The 22,508-nt window shown below is 40.5% G+C and overlaps 1 protein-coding gene across 4 annotated transcripts in view; it reads right to left on the bottom strand.

The window, feature by feature from the left end:
* Positions 1-5,490: 5,490 nt before the first annotated feature.
* The window catches only part of LOC102213137 (radixin), a 45,485-nt gene continuing 28,467 nt past the window's right edge, over positions 5,491-22,508 (bottom strand). For all 4 annotated transcript variants that reach the window (XM_013913878.1, XM_013913879.1, XM_005745308.1 and 1 more), the window contains exons 3-15: positions 20,092-20,175; positions 15,728-15,823; positions 15,283-15,405; positions 13,506-13,657; positions 13,224-13,307; positions 12,961-13,107; positions 11,986-12,082; positions 11,717-11,880; positions 10,796-10,926; positions 8,827-8,987; positions 8,354-8,446; positions 8,065-8,274; positions 5,491-6,096 (exon numbers count right to left, since the gene is read on the bottom strand). In XM_013913878.1, coding sequence (XP_013769332.1) covers positions 5,932-6,096; positions 8,065-8,274; positions 8,354-8,446; positions 8,827-8,987; positions 10,796-10,926; positions 11,717-11,880; positions 11,986-12,082; positions 12,961-13,107; positions 13,224-13,307; positions 13,506-13,657; positions 15,283-15,405; positions 15,728-15,823; positions 20,092-20,175 — 1,707 coding nt within the window. In that variant the 3' untranslated portion in view covers positions 5,491-5,931. The remainder of the gene's footprint in view (positions 6,097-8,064; positions 8,275-8,353; positions 8,447-8,826; positions 8,988-10,795; positions 10,927-11,716; positions 11,881-11,985; positions 12,083-12,960; positions 13,108-13,223; positions 13,308-13,505; positions 13,658-15,282; positions 15,406-15,727; positions 15,824-20,091; positions 20,176-22,508) is intronic.

The following is a 22,508-nucleotide window of genomic DNA, read 5'->3' as shown; positions in this document are numbered from 1 at the left end:
ATTTTCGTTTTATTGCACTTTTTGTTATTTTTTTTTTCTTCAGATCATTTCTTTTGGCAATCATATCAGGGTATAATTATAGCCGTTTGCGCTGTTTCTCTGTTTCTAATTTTTTTAGTCACTGAGATGACAACATTGGGTATGTAGCTCTAACATTTTCAGCATTAACGTGGCACGCACGTATTTGCCACATTGCAAATACAGCCCGACCATAGTTGACGCTCAAGTAAGCCCAACAAACGGCTTTCTTTCTGTGCTGACAGGTGGCAGATCAGTTGTTGCGAGATTTTGTGGATTTCCCCCAACAAGGAAGTGAAACTTAACCAGCACCCACAAAAGAAGATAGCAAAAACTCCACTTGAAAACCCCAAGCTCTTGTTCACTTTTGAATGAGAGTTATTTCCTCTGTTAGGATAGCCCTGTCAGCTGACTTCACGGTTCATCACGCGCTGTTCCTTTCCATCGCTAAACAATATCAGTGTGCTAAATCAGGTTCAAAGTGTGGCAACTGGAAATGTTTATGGGGAACAGATTGTTGGTATTGTTTTAATTTAAATTATGTGTTAATTTATTATACTTAATGTTTGTGAATGTGAGACACGGGGTATCGTTTATCAGTGGTGGAGGGTTTATCTGCCTCTAATGCTTTGCATACAGTTGTGTTAACTGCACAGATCCACAGTTTTTTGTTTTTTTTTTAGTTTATGAGACATTGAATAAAAAAACAAAACAGGCACCGGGTGAGAATCATAACCTTAAAATCACTACATCACCACTGAACTACATTTTGGACCATGGTAGTTTTTTACTTTGCAGGGTTTTTTTCTCAGGAGATATTCATGTTTGGTTTCAAAGTCTGTGGTTCTGTTAAAAAAAGACAATAAAAATAGTTTTTAATAACTTCAACTGATCCTGACCATCACAGACCTCCTTAAATGCCAGCAGGGCTCGTATAGGTTTCCAGTTATCCTTACTTTTTTAACCATATTTGTTTTTATTTATATATTTATATTCATAATAATTTTGCAGTGCCCAAGGTGACTTCTGTGAATTGCCTGTTTTCTCCCAAAAATCGAGGGGCGGGGGGGATTTAAAATATATTTTTAGTGTTTTAAAATTATTTTTAAGTTGTGTCTCCTTAATGCAGCTTGCTTGGAGCTGTGTTTTTGAATGAAATTATGATAATTTATTTTTACTATCTCTGCCAGTGAGGTTATTTTTATTACCCGAGGAACTGTTTGGAAAGCTAACTCTCTCGCCTGGTTAGCTTAATTTCAAGTAGCCCGATGACACCTCTCTTAGTTGATACAAATTGTATCCTATATGGTGAAAATAAACATTGTTTTATATGAAAATGTGAGAACAAGTTTTCAGTTGAATATTTTTATGTGGCAAAATATGTCGCCCGTGATAGTTCGGCTTTTATGTAAGGGGGATTCTTGTTCCCTGTTTCCGGGTGCAGTAAAGTCTCAAGTGCACTTTTTGGATATAGTTGTGTGTATTTGTCGGTGAACGGAAAGCAAGGTGGAGTCTAGCTCAGAAATGGTGAAACCTCTAACACTGGTTAGCTAGAGGCTAAGTGGGCACACGCTCATAAAACAGTAAAAGTGATCAGGGTTAAAAGTTTTATAACAGAAAGAGCTTGTTAAAGTTGTTTTCTGATGTGATTGGCTGTTATTAAAGTTTCCTGGCATCACACTCCATGGGAGCAGCAAACGCTGTAGCTAGCTTGAATGTTCCAAATGTTTCTTAAACACTTTCCATAAAATGTATTTCTTTATTTCTGTGGAGCTTTCTAACATCAAAAAACTTTATTCTCAAACCCTGGAGAGTTGTATGCAAGGCATGAACAAATGTGAGTAACAGTCTGTCAGGTTTTTGTTTTGTTTTTTACACATTTTTTCTCTTATCATTAGCCTACATTGTTATCCGCTATGATGCTAAAGGCTAAGTCTGTGGTAACCCTGCTAGTCTGGCACTATGTGCTAGTGTTTGCTAAATGGGTTAAGACACCCTACAGTATAATTTAACAAACTTCTAAAGTTATTGTGTTTACATTCTGATAAATATTAACAACTTTATTCAGTGTACAAATACATATTTTTCTATTATTACAAACGTTTTAAAAAGGTATTTTTCTAAATGTGTGTATTATTTTTCTCAAAAAAAAAAATCCCTAGAAAGTGTGTGTTAAATCATGTCCTGACATCATGCTGTGAATGGATTTCTTCATAGCTGTTGCTTGAAAAAGTGAATTCCGACTGAACATGAAGCAAATTTCTGACTTGAATTATATACTTAAATTTAAGTATAGCTAATGTGCTGACTACACAGATGTAAATGTTCTTTAGCTAGCAACATACAGGCCACATTTGGAATGACTACAGTTAAATCTCTTCTTTTTTCCGTCTTATGGATATGTCCATTTAATATTCTGTCTCTTTAGCTAGCAGTGATCAAAAAGAAGAACCTGGCTCTCAAGAATCCTGGATTTAAATATGTTGGAGAATTCTGCAACAACTAAGATGGTTCATATCAGTTCATGGGGAAAAGATCTGAAATGATAGACAGTATCAGAGATGGACCTAGCCACCGTGACGTCAAGCATTGAGTAGCAAAACCCCATTGAAAAGCACAAGCGTTTTCTTGCACCATCTTAGTGTTTTGAATCTGGACTCGGCAACTAGCATATCCTGGATTATCATTACTGTAATAAAGTACTTTAAGCTGCCCTGTTATTTCTGAAAGGGTCATCTATATATGACAATCATGGAGACAATTTTACCATCAATTATAGCCATGATTAGTCCCAATTTTGGCTCTCTAGGGATGGTCACACAGTCCTTGGAACTGGTCTGCAACTTCTGGTTGTGTGGGAGCAATGAGTAGTCTTTGACCAGTTGGCAAGTAGCTTCTGAAGGAGGATGCAAATGGATTGCTAAAGCCAGGGCATAATAAATATTCCACCACCGGCTGGCAAAAACCTCCTTGCGACTGCTTTGGTTGCTAGCAGGTTGGTAGCAGTAAGCATGGAACACACCAACTTCGGTTGCAGTTTTTCTATGCCATAGGTGGTAGTTAGCATTTTCCCTGCAAACTACAGACGATGGTAGCAATCTGCTGACAACCAAAGCAATAATAGATTTGTATATGTGTAGTGAACTCAGATTTGCCTCCTGTTCAGTCTGAATGCGCTTTATTTGCATTTTGAATTTGCATGTGGGGTTTGTATTAACCGATGACGAGCAACTTGTCATTTGTTGCTCATTTGACTAAAATCATGATGTGTGTTTGTATTTTATTAGGTGTTTTATCAATAGAAAAAATGTAAAATGCCGACAGTCCCTGTTTAGCACATTTATTCACATGTTTATTTTTAGTGTGCTTTAATACAGCTTCATTTCTGCTACAGAAATAAGTAAGTGCCATCTCTTCAGGGACCACAGCCAAGGAAAAGGCTGTTTGTTGCTCATCTCTCGGGCTAGTGGTGCTTTTATTAAACCAAAATTAAAAAGGAAAAAAAAGTGTTAGACCATTGCTGCTGTTTCACTGTATATTCTGCTAGGGAATAAAGTGGTTCTTTCTATAATGTGATCCAGGATTATGGTGGTAAATCACAGTATTGATTCATACATAGAGTTAACAAATTAAAAGGAAAACCTAAAAGGAGGGGAGGAGGGAATTTCTGGGTTGCATTTGTCCCCTTGGAGGGAAGCGTCAGTTGTTCTGGGGCGTCATATTTATCCTGTGACAAAACATTTCAGTTCAGATGGCATTGATGAGTTGATCACCTGACTCCAACCCCACCTGCATGTTAAACAATGCTTCCCACCACCATCATCAAAACACTAAATGCGGGAATATCTGATAGAAGAATGAAACTATCCTTCCAGATGAGTGTCAGAGACGTGGAAAATTGACATTGAAGCCGTTTTGTTTGTATTTGGTGGACCAGCGCTGTATGTTGTCACTCATCACTATATTGATTAAGGTGATTAAAATTGTGCTTCACAACAACTTTTTTGATTTTTGGTTTAATGTACAGTACTTTCACTTTTTCGCCCCTGTATGAGTTTAACTTTTTATTCTATAAAACCACCATTCCAGAGTCGGTTTCACCAAACATTTGTTGTGCTCGATTAAGCTTTAGAGATTGAAACCCAAAACAAGAGCACATAAAACAAATGTGACATACCTACAGGATCAGGGAAAATGTGGCTGAATGAGACATGTTGACTGTTCTTGTGAGTGATGTAAAAGTGACCAATAAAAGCCTCACTTAAAGCTTTCACGTCCTGCCTGGTCTGTGTACATGCTGTATTTTGGTATAGTGTGATTTGAAATAAGAGTCTTTTAATTTTCCTTCATGAACATTTTTATTTGTATTAAATGTAATGTGCCTACACTGAACCACAGATGCCACAGAAACCTGCATGATCGCTTTTGGATGGACCTTATCACACCGATTTTAGAAGAGTTTTTCTTTTGGGTATTTTGGACACAGCAAGAGAAGTGACATCACTGCTCTACTGCAGTTGTGTTTACTTGCATCTCTCTTCCTGTTTTTTGACGATCTATCAGCTGTGGCAGGAAACAATGAAAAGTGCTGTGAAATGTTTCCATTAAGTTATGAAAATGAAACTTTCCACTTTGCGACCCCGTGAAAAAATTAAGTAAATTCCATGATTCAGTAGCTGTAAAACCACCTGTAGTAGCAATAACTGATCTGTTTTCTGTATAAATTTCTGTCATATTGTGGAGGATTTCTTTACAGCTTCAGTCCATTGAGGTTTGCAGGCATTAGTTTACTCATATTTTTGCCATTCTGTTACAGATTTGCTGGTGTGCTTTGGATCATTGTCTTGATGACCTAGTTTGACTTCATGATTCATGACTGACTCTATGCCTGCGAGGTGTTCAGCTCCTGTAGCTGCAAAGCAAACCCAAATCATGACACCTCCACCACCGTGCTTGACAGCTGGCATGAGGTGTTTATGGTGATATGATATGAACTATATTTGGCTTTCACTTTGCTGGGACATCCACTCATGGGAAGATTATGGTACTGTGTTAAACCACAGCAGCGAACTCCCAACACTTCTGCTTCTATAGAGGTGCTCAGGCCACATCCTGCAAATCTGAGACTCATTCTGTTTGACGGAAGAGTCAGGACCAAGATCATACCATAGGTGTATTATTGGAAATATAAATTCATTCTTTATTGTGAGACAAAATATATATTGAAACAACTGCCTCAATGGAAAGAGAACGCCAAGCAAATCTAGTTTGCTTATCTGCCTGCTAACGGCTCTCTGTGAGCTGTTAAAGAACAAGTTAACTGCTGAATGTGGATGACAGCGTAACTGTACCAAAACAAAATGACAGCAGTGAAAGGGAAAGAAATGACACGAGTAAAGCAGTTTAAAAAAAAAAATTTAAATTGTTCTGCTGAAGACAAAATAAAGGTACAGATTAAAGCGAACTCCCAACATCAATAAGCTATAGCTACAAATGATCATTTTATTTTGTTGAATAAAAGAAACCATTTCGGAACAGTCACGTTTTGTCTAAAGGTTGCGATATTGTTTAATTATCAAACATGCAAGCATTTAAATTGCTAGTAATGTACAGGGAGACGACACGTTGCTTGCTATTTGTCCAGATTGATTATAAGACGTGTGCTTCATCGAGGCGAGGGCAGAGCTCTAAAAAGCAGAAAGCTGAGTATGTGGCTGGCCAGCCGCTGCTAGGCAGAGCTTTGGCGAGGTTGAAGCTACGAAGCCCGCTATCCCATCTTTCTCCGGGGTAGAGAAAAGGTAAGCTATCCTGCAGTGGCAGCAGGTTTTGGGCTTTACAAGGAGAGTGAGGCGTTGACATGGCAATGAGACCAAACGGTCTCTTTTCAGTGTCGTGTCCATCCACGTTTCTGGCTCACATGGACTCAAACTCATCTATACGCTGCTTGGTGTTGCCCTGGCGGATCTGCCGTAGGGTTTTGTACTTGTCTCTGCCCGCTTTGACGTTCTCGGCATGTAGCATGTCGTTCTGCGTTTTCTTGGTGTCGTCCCGAGCCTCCGCCAACTCCGAACTCAAAGCCTGGACGGAAGACAAAGGGAGGGAGGTAGTGAGACACAATTCACTTAAGATCGACTCCATCGTTGCTCGAATGAAATATTTGCTTAAATTTATATCAACTCCTACAGGGAGTTGATCCATACAGGGAATTTTGGCTTGTGTTTATTCAGTCAAGTTTTAAAGACCAGAAACACAAAGACACATTGTTGTAAAGATCAACAAACGGCCAAGAAATGCTGAATTCTGACAGCCGGCAGCTTGTGGTTGCTCCCATATCATAATAAGGATGAAAAGCTTTTAACAGCTGCCGTTCAACAGGACATCGGTACATCTGAGTGATAAAAGAAAACAACCTGCCAGGCTGGCTTATGCGCCACCTGATTTGCAGATAAAAGGCAGTGTTAATGTATTTTCACAGCTGCTCTGGATTCAGACAAACCGCCGCTGTAACCGAAGCTGCAATCAAATCTGTCGTATATTCTAATGTGCAGCAGGAAAACTTACGAGCTTTTCACTGCACAGGCTACTTTCTGCGGATTAAACTACAAAATTCAGACCCAGATCTTTTTAGCAGCTTTACCGGAAAATAACTTTGCCACAGTGTCTACGCAGCAGTGGTTTCAGAAAGGATGCAGTCCTTCCACCAACGCTTCACCTTAAGATGTACAGATTGTACGATAGTGCCAATGAGGACAGAAAATTAGTGCAATCTTTGTTTTTCCAATGATTGCATGTGTTGAGAAACATCAAAAACTCGACCGACTGATACACAGTACTTCCTCACTTTGTTCACCACACTGAATAAAGAAGTCCATTCAAAGTTTTGCAGAAATTTATTAATAACAACAAAAAAAACCCATCAAATTGTACGATTCTTGGCTTTTGTCTAATAAACTGAAAGAAGCATTATTTATTTAGTCCTTTCAGCTTTGTGACAGTCCTGAAGTTGCAAATGATGCCAGATACACAGATTGCGTTGAAAAGTGGGATTTAGAGGCTTTGCATTTGCACTGACAAACTCGACTGTGCCGGTCTTGCAGAAACCCGTTTTCTCAGGTGGTGTTTCTGTTGTAGCAAACTGGCAGCAAGTGTGTACGTGTCTGCCAGCTTGGATGTTTGATGAAAGGAGTTCTCATTAATGCAGAGAAAACACACACATACAGTTTTTGTTGTGTGCATCTAAAACAGCTTACTGGACACTTTATTAGGTACATCTACTCAACTACTACGTGCAAATAGCTAATCAGCTAACCACATCTCAGCATTTAGGCATGATCAAGATGACCTGCCTAAATTTAAGCTGAGCATCAGAATGGGAGAGAAAAGGGACTTTGAGTGACTTTGAACATTAAACGGTTGTTGGTGGGCTGTCTGCCTTTCAGAAACTGCTGATCTACTGGGATTTTCCCCACACACCCATCTCTAGGGTTTACAGAAAATATGTTCTCTTCTTAAAAGCAAAAAAGAAAATATCAAGTGAGCGGCATTTTCTCTGGGTGAAAACAGCTTGTTGATGCCTGCAGACAATGGCCTGCTGCTGGAAACTGCTAGAAAGGCAACAGTAACTCAAATAACCTCTTGTTACAATCAAGGTATGCACAAGAGCATCTCTGAACACAGCCAACTCACACCTTGAAGCAGATGGGCTACACCACACCGGGTGACACTCCTGTCAGCTAAGATCAGGAAGCTAACAATGACCACGACAAGAAGATATCTGAGATCAAATGGTCACCAGCTGCTCTCAATCCAACTGGGCACCTTTGGGACGTTGTGGAACAGGAGACGCACATCATTAATGCATGCAGCAACTGTGTGATGCTGTCTCGTCGATATGGACAGAAATCTCTGAGCATTTTTCGAGGTCTTTGTTTAATCTTTGCCGTGCAGGATTAAAGCAGTTGCCCAGCAAGTGGGACCTAACAAAGTAACCAGTGAGTGTGTACCTTTGGAAGAATCCCTCCCCCAGAAACTCAGGCTCATTTCTACCTGTAGCTGTTTCTTAACACGTTCGTTCTTCTGCGCCTCAGTGATTCGTTCCTCCTCGCTGCGGTGGCTGGTGACGCCGTCGCTGAGAAGCTCGGCACTGGCCTCGGCGTTCGTTTCATCCTGCTCGTCGTTTTCTGGCGCCGGTGGAGATGTCATGGCCGTCTTAAGTTCTTCCCTGGTCTTCTCCAGGTCCTCTTGTGCTGACAGAGCCTGGAAAGAAGATACATGCATACTTAGAAAGAGTAATGACAACCACACAAACACACAGACACACAAACACAGGCATTACTTTGTGTTGCCATTCTGTTGCTTCCTCTTCTTTTTTTCTCTTTGCGTCCTCAAGCAGAGCAATTTTGGCAGTGAATTCTGCTAACTCAGCAGCCTGTGGAAAACAATAACACATCCAAGCAAAAACTTGTCACAAACATAACTGACATTTCAAGCACACAATGCTATTTGCAATGCAAAATAATATGAAGCAGAAATAATGATGCAATTCTCATATTTTAGGGAAAGGATGGTTCTGGTGGAGAAACACAGCCTTTGCTACATGGTTACAATTTTTTTTTACATTATGTATTTATTTATAAAAAAAATTCTAAATGTGAATAAAAGAGGAAAATGATGAATAATCACTGAACTGGTCAAACATGAATCTATAACAAAAAACTGTTATGTGGTTTTTCACAGATCTGGTGGCATCTACACCTGCACCACAGCACCAGTATAAATGAATGAATATCCACGTGCGTGTGCAGGTACCAGTTGTTCCTGGGTCTTCATCTGGTCAGCGGCCTGCTGAGCCAGCGCTGTCTTGGCCTCCTCCGCCACCTGCCTCTCCCTCTCCAGCCGCTCTGCTTCTTCCTTCGCCCGCTTCCTCTCCTGCTCCAACTCTAGCGCTCTGCGGGTCTGCTCCTCCAGCTCTGCAGGCACACGCATATCAGCGTCTCAATATGCATCGCTAACATGCAGTGACCACAGTTTCAGATTTGTTTTGTAGAGTTTTTGTTTTCTATTCAGTTCAGTTTCCAGAGTGGATTTGATCGTGTCAGTTTAGCCCCTTTTTGCTCTCAGATTATTTCGTTTTTATGTGGTCCAGGGTTAGTTTTAGTGTTTTAAATGGAATCACCTCTCAGCTTATGCAGGCATCTAAAGTCTTAATACAGAAATCCATTTATTTAAAAAAAAAAAAAAAACTAAAATGTTTCTCACATCTACTTTTAAGCTTTACTTGCAACCCTGGATGTAAAGTCGTCAACAAATATAAAGTTTTTTAAATAACATGTATTTTTAATGATGAACCGAAAACATTTTATGTTTACCCGGTAAAAAAAAAAAAATCCAAGTTAAAGAACCGCAGCAGACCAATATTTTCAAACGTCACGAGTTCTTTAAAATATGTTTATTTTTCATTTTTTAAACTTCCACATTTGTACCTGTACAGTCCAGATACAGAGTGGTGAATCCAACGCTTCAAGCATTTCTTAGATTAAAAACACTCCAGGTGTGAATTGTTCTTAATCTTCTGGGATCGGCGCCAGTACAGCCTGCTGCTGCCTGCGGTCTGCACTGCAGCTTCTATGTTATGCAAATTCAGAAAATTAGTAATAAGATGATGACCCACAGATGCTGATCCGTCTTAGATAGCAGTTCCCAAATGTTAAACGTCAGCCAAGTAACGCAAACTTGTGGGTAGGTGTGCAGATTATCAGATTAGATACACTTCACAATAACCCTCACTTCAGGATGGGAAACTGCATTTGACCTCCAGGGAATGAAAAACAGCTCCCTGTTCAGTGATTAAAACATTATTACCAAATGTCTCTTATCAGGTCAGTACTGAAACCACAATTAAAGTTATGTGTGAAATGACATAAATAAATATAAATTATGTCACTATAAAAGACTTGTGGCTACAAACATGTAATGACTCCCAGGACTAAAGGAAATATCTACGTCTCACAGGCTGACGAACAGAGGACGTGCAGAACGAGGTGAGAGTGACCGGTCGGTTTGTTTTTACCTGGCTACATCAGATGATCTGATATCGTCGAGTTGGTGTTGTTCCCACATCATCATAATAAATATTGTTCCAGGTTCAACATTGCAAGTGACCAATCACATTGTTGTGACGTAATACTAAGGAAATGTCCAAATATAATTATACTCGACTCTAATCTGCTACTATGTGTCTTTTACACAGCTGGAACTGCAGCTGCTAGACCACAGCTTAGAAAGTTGATCAGACTGTCACCAAGAGTACCTGTTAAATCAATCAAATTAATTTCACTTTGATGTGCCAACAAACTCTCCTCTGACTGTGGGTCAGCAAGCTTTATAGTTTAAATGCATACACTTTTTTACGTTATGTTATCCAAGTTCTCTGTGATCTAAATCACCAGATCTTTTGCCTGATCTGCAGAAAGTCTGAAATTTTAGTGTTTTCTGTTCTCTAAAGTTTTTTAATCACCATTTTACCATCTTCATCTGTGATCAGTGTAGGAGGTGAAAGGCCCCCCTTTAATGCGAGCGTGCACAGAGTCTGAGACAGAGAGCTAAACAGAGAAAGCTGATAACCATCACCATGACAGCAGTTATCTTTGAGTGGGGCTTAGGTTTTGCTGAGCCAGCTAAAGCAAACAAAGCCCAGCCGTAATACTTCCTTGAGCTTCGTTTGTAGTACACCCCACTGTCACACACGCACACACTAGTGAAGTGGGTGGAGACGTACCTTTCTGAGCTCTCTGAGTTTGCTCTTCGATCTGCCTCAGCCTCTCGATCAGCTCATCCTTCTCTCGCTCTATTCGCTCCTTCTCTTTCTCTGCAAGCTCTCGCTTTTTCTTCTCATTCTCCAGCTGTGCCCTGTCCAGACCACAAAGAAAGCAAACGTCACATGATTGTGTACCGACAAAACTCAAGAGGAAGGTTTTAAAGGTTTGTGTTGAGTCTGGCTCCCTGCTGCTGTGTCTCCAGCTTCATATCAATTAACCATTTAACCCAGTTTCCCACAGAAAGCTGTGGTTCCTTTGTTCATGTGAACCCGCTGACACACACAAAAAAACATGTTTTTTCAGGCACTGCGTGCACACTCAGATCGACTGACTACTCAGCTTACATCATTCTTGCAATATTATGCCAAATTTACCTGTTTATCCATAACAGCCACATAATATTGGCACACACAGACTGAAGATGATAAAACAATGTTTTAGAATCACTTACAAAAAAACAAAAAAAACAAACAAACCCTTATGTAGTCAATAAAAGACACTTTTACCAATTTGTTAAGTAAAACTAAATCTACCCACACACACAAAAATTCAGCACAAAGTGAAACCAATGCTGGACACATTGATGGCATTTATAAAAATCGCCACATCACCTGCTACCAAATAGAAATATGTGGAAATTTACAGTTAACAGAAAAAAGTAAAGTTCAGCCTTATGATTTTCTTCAAAGCAGCACTGCCCCCTAGTGGCCAGAAAGGGTTACTAGCGTACTGTCACTTATGTAGTTGTCATACAAAGTGTGCAGTACTAGGAGAAATACAGGATAGACTGGTGGGAAATGACTACCATTTAAAACTGCTGGTATGTATTTAGATATAAACTTCATGCAATAAATCCATTAATAGGTCTTTTTGCGCCGTACCTCTCCATCTGCTTGTGGTGCTTCTCCTCCCTGGCCTGAGCCTTCATCTGCTGCACCTCAATAGTATCAGGCTTCCTCCTCCTCATGTACAGCTCGTGGTTTCCCATACACAACGCCAGGATACGCTTGTTGATCCTCAACCGGGGGGCGTAGAACACAAAGTCCTTGAGGAAGCCGGCATAAGAAAGGTTAGTAAGTAAAAATTTTATTCTTCTGTGGGGGGGAAAAAAACAAAACATTAAACCGTGTATGAATTCATCAGCACTTACTGGAGCCTTCTTGTCAATGGGCTTGATGACAAACTTCTTGTCATTGAAGGAAATGTTTCTGATCTCGCTCCAGGGGAAACCGATCTTTGGTGACAACCTGAGGCAGCAGAGAGAGATTTTACTCCACTTAAGATAAACGCACGAGCTGGTAAACATAAAACTTCAAAACAACAGTGGCTTTCAGACGATGGGTGCCCATTAAAATCCTGGTTTTGTTTCAACAATCAGTTGTGCACCACTGTTCACAACCATTAGAGGGAAATAATGTCAGTGCATCCCAGACCTCATTTACATACTCGGACTAAATATCAAAAAAGTGTTAGAAGGTGGATTTAACGATTTAAACAAACGACTGAATCAAGTTTTCTTGTGTAATTAAGTTCTAAACCAGCGGTCCTCAACCTTTTTTGCGCCACAGACCGGTTTATGCCCGACAATATTTTCACGGACCGGCCTTTAAGGTGTCGCGCATAAATGCAACAAAATAAAACTAGTACCGGTACCGAAAAAAAAGAAGATTTATTCATAACACACGTGAAAAGACCCAGGAAAACTGAGTTAACGATAAAAACGATAACAAAATAACGCTGAAAACCGATAAAAACCCTGAAAATCATACATTTCACACCTGAGCCTCAACTCTCGCGGCCCGGTACCAAACGACTCACGGACCAGTGCCGGTCCGAGGCCCGGGGGTTGGGGACCGCTGTTCTAAACCGCATTAGTGTATGTATGCCAGCCATCAATCTCTGTTCCACTTTTCCCCCAAATGAAACCGAGCAGCTGTCTAACAAAACGTCTCTTTTTGTTCCATTTTGCTCCTCCTTTGGTTAAAATGACGTATTGGTTTTCATCCGCTACATGAATGATTTCGTCAAACAAATACTGAGCTGAGTCCCTGATCACAAGAAACAATGATTATATCCACGAATAACACAACAAGTACACATCCATGCAAATGTGTAGATTTATTACTTGTCTTCATGCTCGTAGATGTTGAGTCCCAGGGCGTCGACCCCGAGCCACAGCTCTGTGCCCTTCTTGTTTTTAATTTCAAAGTAGTTGACGCCATACATCTCCAAGTCCTGAGCGATCTTCAGATACTCCATCATCGCGTCCTCCCTGCACACACAACAGGAGAAAACAGTTAGCAGAGAAACATGCAGGAGCCAGTGAATGAAACTTTCCATGCAAAATAAAATGAAACCATAACCATGAAACTTTCACAATACACTCACCTGAGCATGCTTCTGTGCTCCTCGTGCCACGTCTGTATTCTGTCCTCCCACTGCTCCTTTGTCAACTTGTGCTGCTCCAGAACTCTACAGGACACGCCGAAGAGAAAAGGACACAAGAGACACAACACAAGAGTTAACAGTGAAAACAATAACACAAGAAGCACTCCTGGGCTTTTAATCATGCTAAAACGTACACATTTTTACTCTTAACAAAGAGAGACTCTGGAATCAGATATTTCATTAGACCCACGTGGAGTAGCATATTATGTCTACTGATTTTACCTCTGTGGCAGTAGCCGGTCAGATGCCAGGTAGCCAGGCTTGTGAATATCGTTGTTATAGTCTCCGTATTTGGCCTGAACGGCATACGAGGCCAGCAGCACGGCTGTCTCTGGAGGACAGTAGTTCTCATCATTCAGAATGGCCTCCTTTACCTGCTCAGAGGACACATATAAGCAAAAACACACAAGCGTCAAGATCTTCTGACTCCATGATTCATGGGTAAAAAAGAAAATTCTGTTTTTCCAGCAGAACTGAGTTGAACTAAAATAGTAATGCAGTCCAAAGATGTTTTAAAATACATTTATATCATTAATTAGTAATTCCTTTCACACTCTGGCTTTCTCCCATCTGTCTTGTCCCTCTCTGTTTAACCCCAACAGATGGCTACGCCTCCCTGAGCCTGGTTCTGCTGGAGGTTTTGTCCTGTTAAAGGGGAGTTTTTCCTTCCCGCTGTTGCCAAGGGCTTGTTCATATGGGGTCATCTGATTGTTAGGGTGTCTCGTAGGGTTTGTAACCTACAACATAAAGCGCCTTGAGCAGACTGCTGTTGTGTTTTGGCGCTACAAGCCAAATCATCTTTGGCAGATGTAAGCCAATGCAAAGCATTCCATCTTAAGTCCAAAGAAGGAATTTCTGAGTTAGTCGGACTTCCAACTCAGAAGTTCCCCCACCAACCCTAACTTAACAGTCCAAATGGCGGCAGTGTATGTAAACATTTGTGACTTGTAACCTGCACTACTACATATGTGTGTTTGAGACATAAGCCTAAATAAATTAATTAATTAAATAAGCCATATGCAGAACACTGGCCATGCATGTGCCTCATTAATGGCTCTACCTTTACCTTTGCTAAGCACTGAAACAAACCTTGTTTATTCTTGCTTTTCTGACATTCCTAATGAATGTGCTGAACTTGGGGGTAATGTCACTTCCCAGTTGCGCCTTCCAACTTACGATGCAAATGGAACACAGGACTCTGTTGCGGACACGGAAACATCACAGCTGAGTAATCATTCCTGTTTCACCTGGATGGAAGCACACTGCCTAGGCTGCATGAACAGTTGGTGCATTGTAAAGTGTAGTCTCGAAAAACTGGCAGGCAAGTGCACCTCAGGTGGCGGACTACAAGGACGCTTCAAAGAAGCATAACGGGAATCGCTGCTCACCCGTGGTGTCTCCAGCTGTCCGCGCCCACAACAGAGTATAATTGAGGCCTTTTACTCATATATCAGAAAACTGGAGGTGACAACAGTCAGTGGGTGGGCTATAGTTAAATGAATGTAGAGGAATTACAGGGATTTTCACTAAACAGCAGTATTCAGAGAATAGTGTTTCTGTCAATATTATTCAGCAGCGGGGGATGCACATTAAACATGGTTATTAAAACAAAAACAAAACCCCCCAATTTAGCTGACAGACATTGGCAATGCAGATAGGGAAATAAATTATGATTTAAAACTCCAGGAAAAGTATTTCAGCTCGTCATCAAACCACCTTTCAATATTATATTTAATAAATGTAAGCCAGCGGCAACCATACGTACTCTTTTATTTGCTGATATGTTGATCCATCTACTGCCAATAATTGATGTAGAAAGCAAATATACCGGTAAGCATGATCTATACTAACCACAATAGCCACATTATATGACACCAGCTCAAAAAAGGTGTAATTATTGTCTTAGATGAGAAAGGCTCTTTACAGCTGTAAATCCAGCTCAGTTTTCATGCAGGTTTACCCCGTACATGAGCTTGGCAGCCTGAGCAGTTCACAGTACCTGCAGGAAGAAAAGTTTCTGTGTGATCTCCTGGATGAGCTCCTCAGAAACATCCTCAGGGAAGAACTTTGCTCTGAACTTGAACTGCAGCGGATTCTCCTTCTTGACATCCTGCTGGGTCACCTGGAAGGAACACCCGAACACAAGCCTTCATCATCTGCCCTTTACAAAGTGCATGTGACATGAAAGTCCTGAGAAAACTAAACTGAAAATACATTAAAAACAGATCTCAGTGTTCATGGTCCATCCTCTACGTCGTCTTATAAAGTATTAACAACAGGATGATGAATGTTTACCATTTACAAGGAGTCATAAGATTAAAATGTTTTCTTAATGTGAGAATAAATTCAGTTGTTACAAAGAATATAAACATAAGCATGCTTAAGCTACGCTGAGGGATGGATTTCTTCCTGTGTTTTGAGCAGCCTCTCTTAGGGCCTCTCACCTTCTTATTGAGCTTGAGCCACGTCACGTAGCCTTTGCTGTCTGTGTACTGCAGGCCGAAGAACCAGACCTCCCTCAGACCGACTGTTTTCACCACCTGAAACCACAAATATATCTTATGTTTTCCACTTCCTCTTCAAAAAGTCTCAAAATTTCCCCGACACCTGTAGTCAGTATGACTGTTGTCTGTACTTGCAGTTTCAGTTCTTTCAGGATTTGAGACCACAAATTGTACGCACTGCGTCAGATAAAGTAAAAGTGCTCTGTCATCTCACGGGTATCATGTACTGACGGCAATCTTACCAAATCGATCCATCATTAAAAAGTGAAACTGAATATTTCCCCTCGTCTTTCCTCCCTGTTCTCAAACACAATTCTCTGTTTGTCATTCACAAACTATTGTCTCACATACACACACACAGAGAGGAAGCGTGAGAAAGAGACACAGATGATCCCAGAGGGGATTGTAGACTCTCTCAGATGTTAAGGTGATTTACACAGTCAATACCACGCCACTTCTACCATGTAATTAACTCTTTCTCACGCACAGAGAATAATAGAGATGCTGACATAAACAAGCTAAATACCCATGTCGCATGCACGCACAACTGCGAAAGCCCCCACAAACGCCCATCCAAAAAAAAAAAAAAAAAACCCACACCGTTGCGATGGTAACGGTACAATCAATTACATTTGCAAACACACACACATACGCCTACACAGAGCGGGCCTCCAGTGGGACTGCGGTACGAGGAGACAGCTATGTGGATAAGAGACTTCAGGATGAGAGGGGAGGAATGATGAGTGTAGCAGAGACGGGGAAAGACGACCTCTGAGCAGGACTCTCATACTTTCAGGCTAGATAAAAACATTTGCTCACACGGGCAGTTTTACAAGCGAGTGTGATCATCACCCATCACAGGCTTACATGTTTGGGTTAGTTTGTCTGAAAAGCTTTTCCATCATGATGTGGCCTTTTATCATCCTGTGTGTGTATGTGTGTGTGTGTGTGTGTGTGTGTGTTTGAGTGAGCCATTTATAGTGAGCTCTGCAGCCTCTTTATCAATGAAGCCCTCACTTCATTCATGCGAATCTGGATCACTGCGAAGGAATCAGGACATGCAGCACAGTTTTTCCCTGTGCTGCATGTCATTTGCCTTTGCCTCCGTTTGCCTTCTGGACATGTGACTTCCTGTACTGTAGGTAACATAGCCACGCTGCATTTAACCCCTTAGCAGTCCAATTAGTCCCCTAAACCATCCAATGTACCGTGGGCGGTACGTCCGACTGCTAACAGGTTAAGGGATCACAGGATTATAAAGGATGCAGAAGAAATATAGCTCCTGAAGCACGTCAGTTGTTGCTATGCATATCAATCACACTTTATATGACGGACGGTTTAAAAAGAACTACATCTGAGTCCTACAAAAAGACAACCATGTCAGCATCTCCATGACCGAGGTTGGTACAGACAATCTTTATCAGCTGATCGCCTCTGACAGTTCTGCTGCCTGCAGCGAGGACTATAATACTGCACAGTACTACAGTGTGTAGACTGGTGTGCTTCATGGAGCACTGTAGTGAGATGTTGCCACACTCCTGGACCACAGTGTGGCTTCAGGACTTCTTGTGGATGTTAATTTGAAATGTGGAGGGACTGTACTAGCTGTAATTGAGAGGTGGTCTAACATGAAGTAATGTCCTTTTAGATGTTGGAATGCATTCATATCCTCATGAGGGAATTTGCTGTCATTATGGGTCCAATCCAGTCTGAATCATCACACTGTTTGGATTCCTCTGTGGAATGACTGTGGCTGTGGATATTTAGTGGATCCAGACCACACTCTGCACCATTTACAACAAGCAGCTGAACACTTTGTCTAACATTCATTTCAGCTCCGCTGCCACAGCAACAGATACAAAGTCTTTTTTTTTTTTGAAGATCACAAAAAGGCTCATTTTTAATAGTTTAAAAAAAAAAAAAAAAAAAAAAATACATTTTTAGTACCAGTTGAGGTTTGGTTTTCTTTTTATTGTGCAAAGTTGTTTTTCCACACTTTGGTTACTGTAACACTGTAATTTTCAAACTTTTGGGATATTTCTTCTTATTAACAAAAAAAAAAAAAGTTTAGAAATATCACCAAAACAAATCCATCAAATAAAGATTAAGGTAGTTTCCTACATATAGCAAAGTTACAGCAGAAGTTGGGCATCTCTGGACTGAACAAACCTATTTTATCAAACTAGCAGAATTCTTTCTAGGAATTCTGACTGTACATTGGCTAAATCCATACACCTGTAATACCGTGGCTGCCTGCGTAACAGCTTTGCCCTTAATGATGGGAATTACCAGAACAGACAACACAGCGATAACAAGCCTTAAAATAATAAAGGGAGGAAAACAAAGTGAAAAGACAGGGGCTATCTTCATTTTGGAACAATTAAGATTTGTATATTCATGTAACATAATCACAATAATTTCTCCAAATATCCACCATCGTATCTATTTCTAGCTGAATAAATGCTATAATGTGTGATGGGTAGAATTTTCACTGATATTAAGAATTTGGGTCAGGTAAATAACTGATTTTTAAAGCTTTTTTAAGTGTGTACTAATAACAATTAGCCGATGTTGGTTCGAAGCCTTCTCAAGTAGCTCTAGTGAAATGCTCAAAATCACCACAAGGTGGTGCTACCTCCTTTTTTAGAGTTGAAAGGCACACAGACAACAAGGAGCTCATCTGTATGGCTACTGAATGTAGCCCTGTGGAGACCTGTCATTGTTTGGTCTCTGTTGAGTCCTGTAGAACAAAGAATCAGTGTCTTCATTCACATGTCTGAAACCTGCCAAAATATCCCACACCAATGCTATAAGCCACTCACATGCTACAAGATCTCATCATTCAATACTATATCCCCACTGGCTTGTTCATTTATAAGCTGCAAGGTGTCCCGTCTATTGCTTACTTTCGGTCGCTTTTAAAACCAAAATAATCTCAAACAAATGAATATTTGGTATTCTTTTTATGAGCGTAAATATAACAGAAACACACTGAACACACATATCACTGTACGCTGACTGTAAACAAGCATCCTTTGGCAGATTCGGTACTATGCAGCACAAGTGCACGCACACACACAAATCACTGGGCATTTGACAGTTGGTTGCTATGGCGATGCATAGGCACAGGCAGCTGAAACGTTCAGATTTGGTGCGTCTGTGCGTTTCATAGAAAGAAAAGCGATATTAGAGAGTAATAGATGCAGAGACTTTGTGAAGTCACCAAAAAAAAAAAAAAAGAGCCAATTCATGTTAACTACAAAATTAACTAATGTGTTAATATTCCAACGTCACGCAGTTTTACACCTGCATTTCCTGCAAGATTAAAATGTTTAGTGTCAACAGAAGCTGGCATCTTTCTCAGTGGTTTCCACGAGTCAGCTACAACCACCAACTGTCATCATCCTTTCAAACAATCAGATGAGCTGATCAGTGTCAGAATATGAATGAGAAAAAAATAACTGTATAACAAATGTTAGGAAAATCTGTTTACAAGTCACAGAAGCAAGTCATTAGGTGAGTCTGATTTCTCTATGGATCCTGGTACCCAAAGGTCAAAGGCACGTTCATAGACTGCTCTGAAACAGAACGTGGTTGCTCAGCTATCCACAGCAGGAAGCAGAACACACAAATACAAAAACAAAACCACAGTTTCACTGGGTGTGTATATTGCACAAATACTACAGATATGATCTGCAGCTTTAGACTGCAACAAGTCCTGATTTCTGCTGTTAAAACAGATCTATTACAAACACACAGCCTTACTCCCCTCATGCTGTACAGAACATGAAAACAAAAGCGACAACAAAAGCAGAAAACAAATGTGTCTCTCTCGCATTTTGTCTTCACAGTATTCCACCACAACCCCAACAACCCTTTGTAGTCTGACATGAAACGACACTGAAAGCTGCCCTTTTACTTCTCAGACAGCGTACACACGTACACAGTTATGCACACCATCCACACAATACTTCCACCCATCTGCTGACTCCTGAAAGCTTCTCTTTTGAACAAAGAGTGCTTTATATGTTTTCTTTGTACAGAACCAGTACCAACCCGAACCCAGCCAAGCACGCCCTGGTACACGCACCAGCACTTAGTTTCAGTGTTGCATTTCATTAGTAATCCATGAGTCTTTCAGTAGGTCACATAGTCTAAAATACCTGTAGTGTCTATTCTAACAGTAGAAGTCATTTTGAACCCTTCTAGCTGCAGAAGATTTGGTCCTCACAATCTAAGATCAAAACGGAATAAATTTAAAATAAGACACTTACATCTTTGTGTTTACAGTATGCGACTCTTACCTGATCGAAGAGCTGTTTGCCTGTTGTGTTGGGCTGGATGGCAAACTCCAGCTCAGCGTCCATGGTGGTGACGCGCACATTGATCTGTGAAACACAAGTAATGGATCAGTAAAATGTTTACTTAATTCTACTTGTTGAACACGGACGATATATAAAAGACAGACATACTCAGTGGGATGTTACCCTCAGGGATATAGTTTTCGAACATCTAGCCATGCAGTCAGCCTTTACGAACATTTTTGAAAGATTGGGTCGTTTTCAGGAGCTCACAGAGCTCGAGTGTGGTACTGTAATAGGACGTTAGCATTGCAACAAGTCAGTTTGTGAAATTTCCTCCCTTTCAGATATTCCACTGTAAGTGGTGTTATTGCAAAGTGGAAGTGTTTAGGAACCACAATAACTCAGATATGACGCGGTAGACCACGTGAAGTTGCATAGTGACGTTGCCAAGTGCTAAAGTGTGTATTGCAGAAAAGCACACTTAACAACTGCAATGGTCCAAAACTCTTCTGGCATTAACATCAGCAGAAAAAACGTGCACTAGAAGCTTCATTTGGGTTTCTATAGCTGTGCAGCTTGCCAGCATGCTCTGCGAGTGTCAGCTGAAGACTTATACTGTAGAAAATGTAAAACCTGATTTATGTGGTTTGAATGTTTCCCACAGACGACCATGATGCAGCATAAAGGCAGTGATGGCCACTGTATTTGGTCAAAGATGATCCACACCTTGTAACCATTGTGACACTGACAGCAATGCAGAGAGTTGGAAAACCCCTTCAGTAAATTCTAATTTGAGATCACTGAGTTGAAATAAGAGGTGGCAAAGGAGATCTAGAAACTGTCGAGAGGTCACTCTACAGAATCTGTGATTTTAAATAACCAACACAAGTGCTATATAACTGGGAAGGAGAAGGAAGCGTGTACAGGAAGCTGCAACACATTTAACAGGTTAAATGAAATGTAATAGGAATTAATATATTACATTTAGAAAAAAAGGGAACCCTAAGTGTAAATTTAAAAAAATAACTAAATATATATATATAAATAAATGTGTGGAGGAAGCAGAACTGCTAAAAACAGGATGTGAAAGTTCCTAACAACGTGTGAAAATCTAAAGACTGTATTGAAAGAAAGCAAATATAAGCAGCTTGGAAAAAAGTAAACTGGACTGATCTGAGGCTCCACAGTCTGCCGGTGGGACTGCCTGTGCAGCTGTGTGCGAGTCCCTGTCAGACTTCTATAAATATTCCCAACACATAGTGACCACACACACACACACACAGTCACAGCCAGCTTCCATATTAGGTGCAGCCTGTTTACGCTGCTTATCCTTCTTCCCGTAAACTGAATAGAGGAAGTTTTCGCTCCACTTTTACCAAGACCTGTCACTAGGTTTCCGATTTAACTGTAATGTAAATAAAAATAAAAAAGGGGGGTACTCAGTGAAAACTACAATGACTCAAACTAAAATAAGAACCATTTCTCCTGGATCTTTGGGGCTCACTGGACATCTGTGCTTCAGCATAGAAGAGTGGAAGTTTGCACAAGAAACAACCATAATAATTTGGAGAATGCGTCACTTCCTCAATGAGTTATGATGTAGTGCTATTCATAAGAAAAGCCCAGACAGATATCTCAGGAAAACACGCAGTCTCTGCGTGAATTCAGGAAATTTCACCTCATTTTAAATTTTAACACAGTAACATGGTTTTAAAAGACTAAGAAATCCAGAGATCAGATCAGCCTTCAAAACCACACCACTGCCCTACAGTAATCCTTTCCAGACACTTTTAATAGTAATGAACTCATACTCATATGCAGTACATAAATATGCAATCGCACATTTCTCTTTGTGTGCATCTATTCCTCTCTTCCCACTCGAGGTGCAATACATTATAATGCCCTGTGCCGCAGTATGAAACCCTCTCTGCAGTGAAACCAACCACCAACTGGCACTGTCCTCAAGTAACCCTGGCAGAAAGTGAGAGGGGAGTGAGAGAGGCACAGAGGAGATGAGAAATAACAATGATACAGTAAAAACTACCAGTCTTATGCCGTTTTATACTACTATAAGAAATCTATGCAATCGCTTAACTTATACCTTCCCAGAAATGCAAACACTGCAGCCACCTTAACAACTGTCTGCTTTGCAGTAACCCCTGTGAAACTACATGTAATAGAATGTAACTGTATCTAGCTTGCTCACTATGCTATCCAATAACTCCTACTGTAATCTGCCAGTGTGGACATATGGAGTTTTTCTTATTGTCATAGTTCTGTCAATCCTGCATCAGCTCTGAAGTATAAATGCATACAACGAAAGCAATAAAATGCACTTCAAGTAGGGCTGGGCGATATGACCCAAAATTCATATCTCGATATTTTTTAGCTGGATGGCGATATAAGATATATATCTC

This window comes from Pundamilia nyererei, unplaced genomic scaffold, assembly GCF_000239375.1.
Source record: "Pundamilia nyererei isolate P.nyererei 1_Seehausen unplaced genomic scaffold, PunNye1.0 scaffold00157, whole genome shotgun sequence".
NCBI lineage: Eukaryota > Metazoa > Chordata > Actinopteri > Cichliformes > Cichlidae > Pundamilia > Pundamilia nyererei.
The sequence above is the reverse complement of the archived record's forward strand: the minus strand, read 5'-3'. Positions and strand labels throughout refer to the sequence as shown.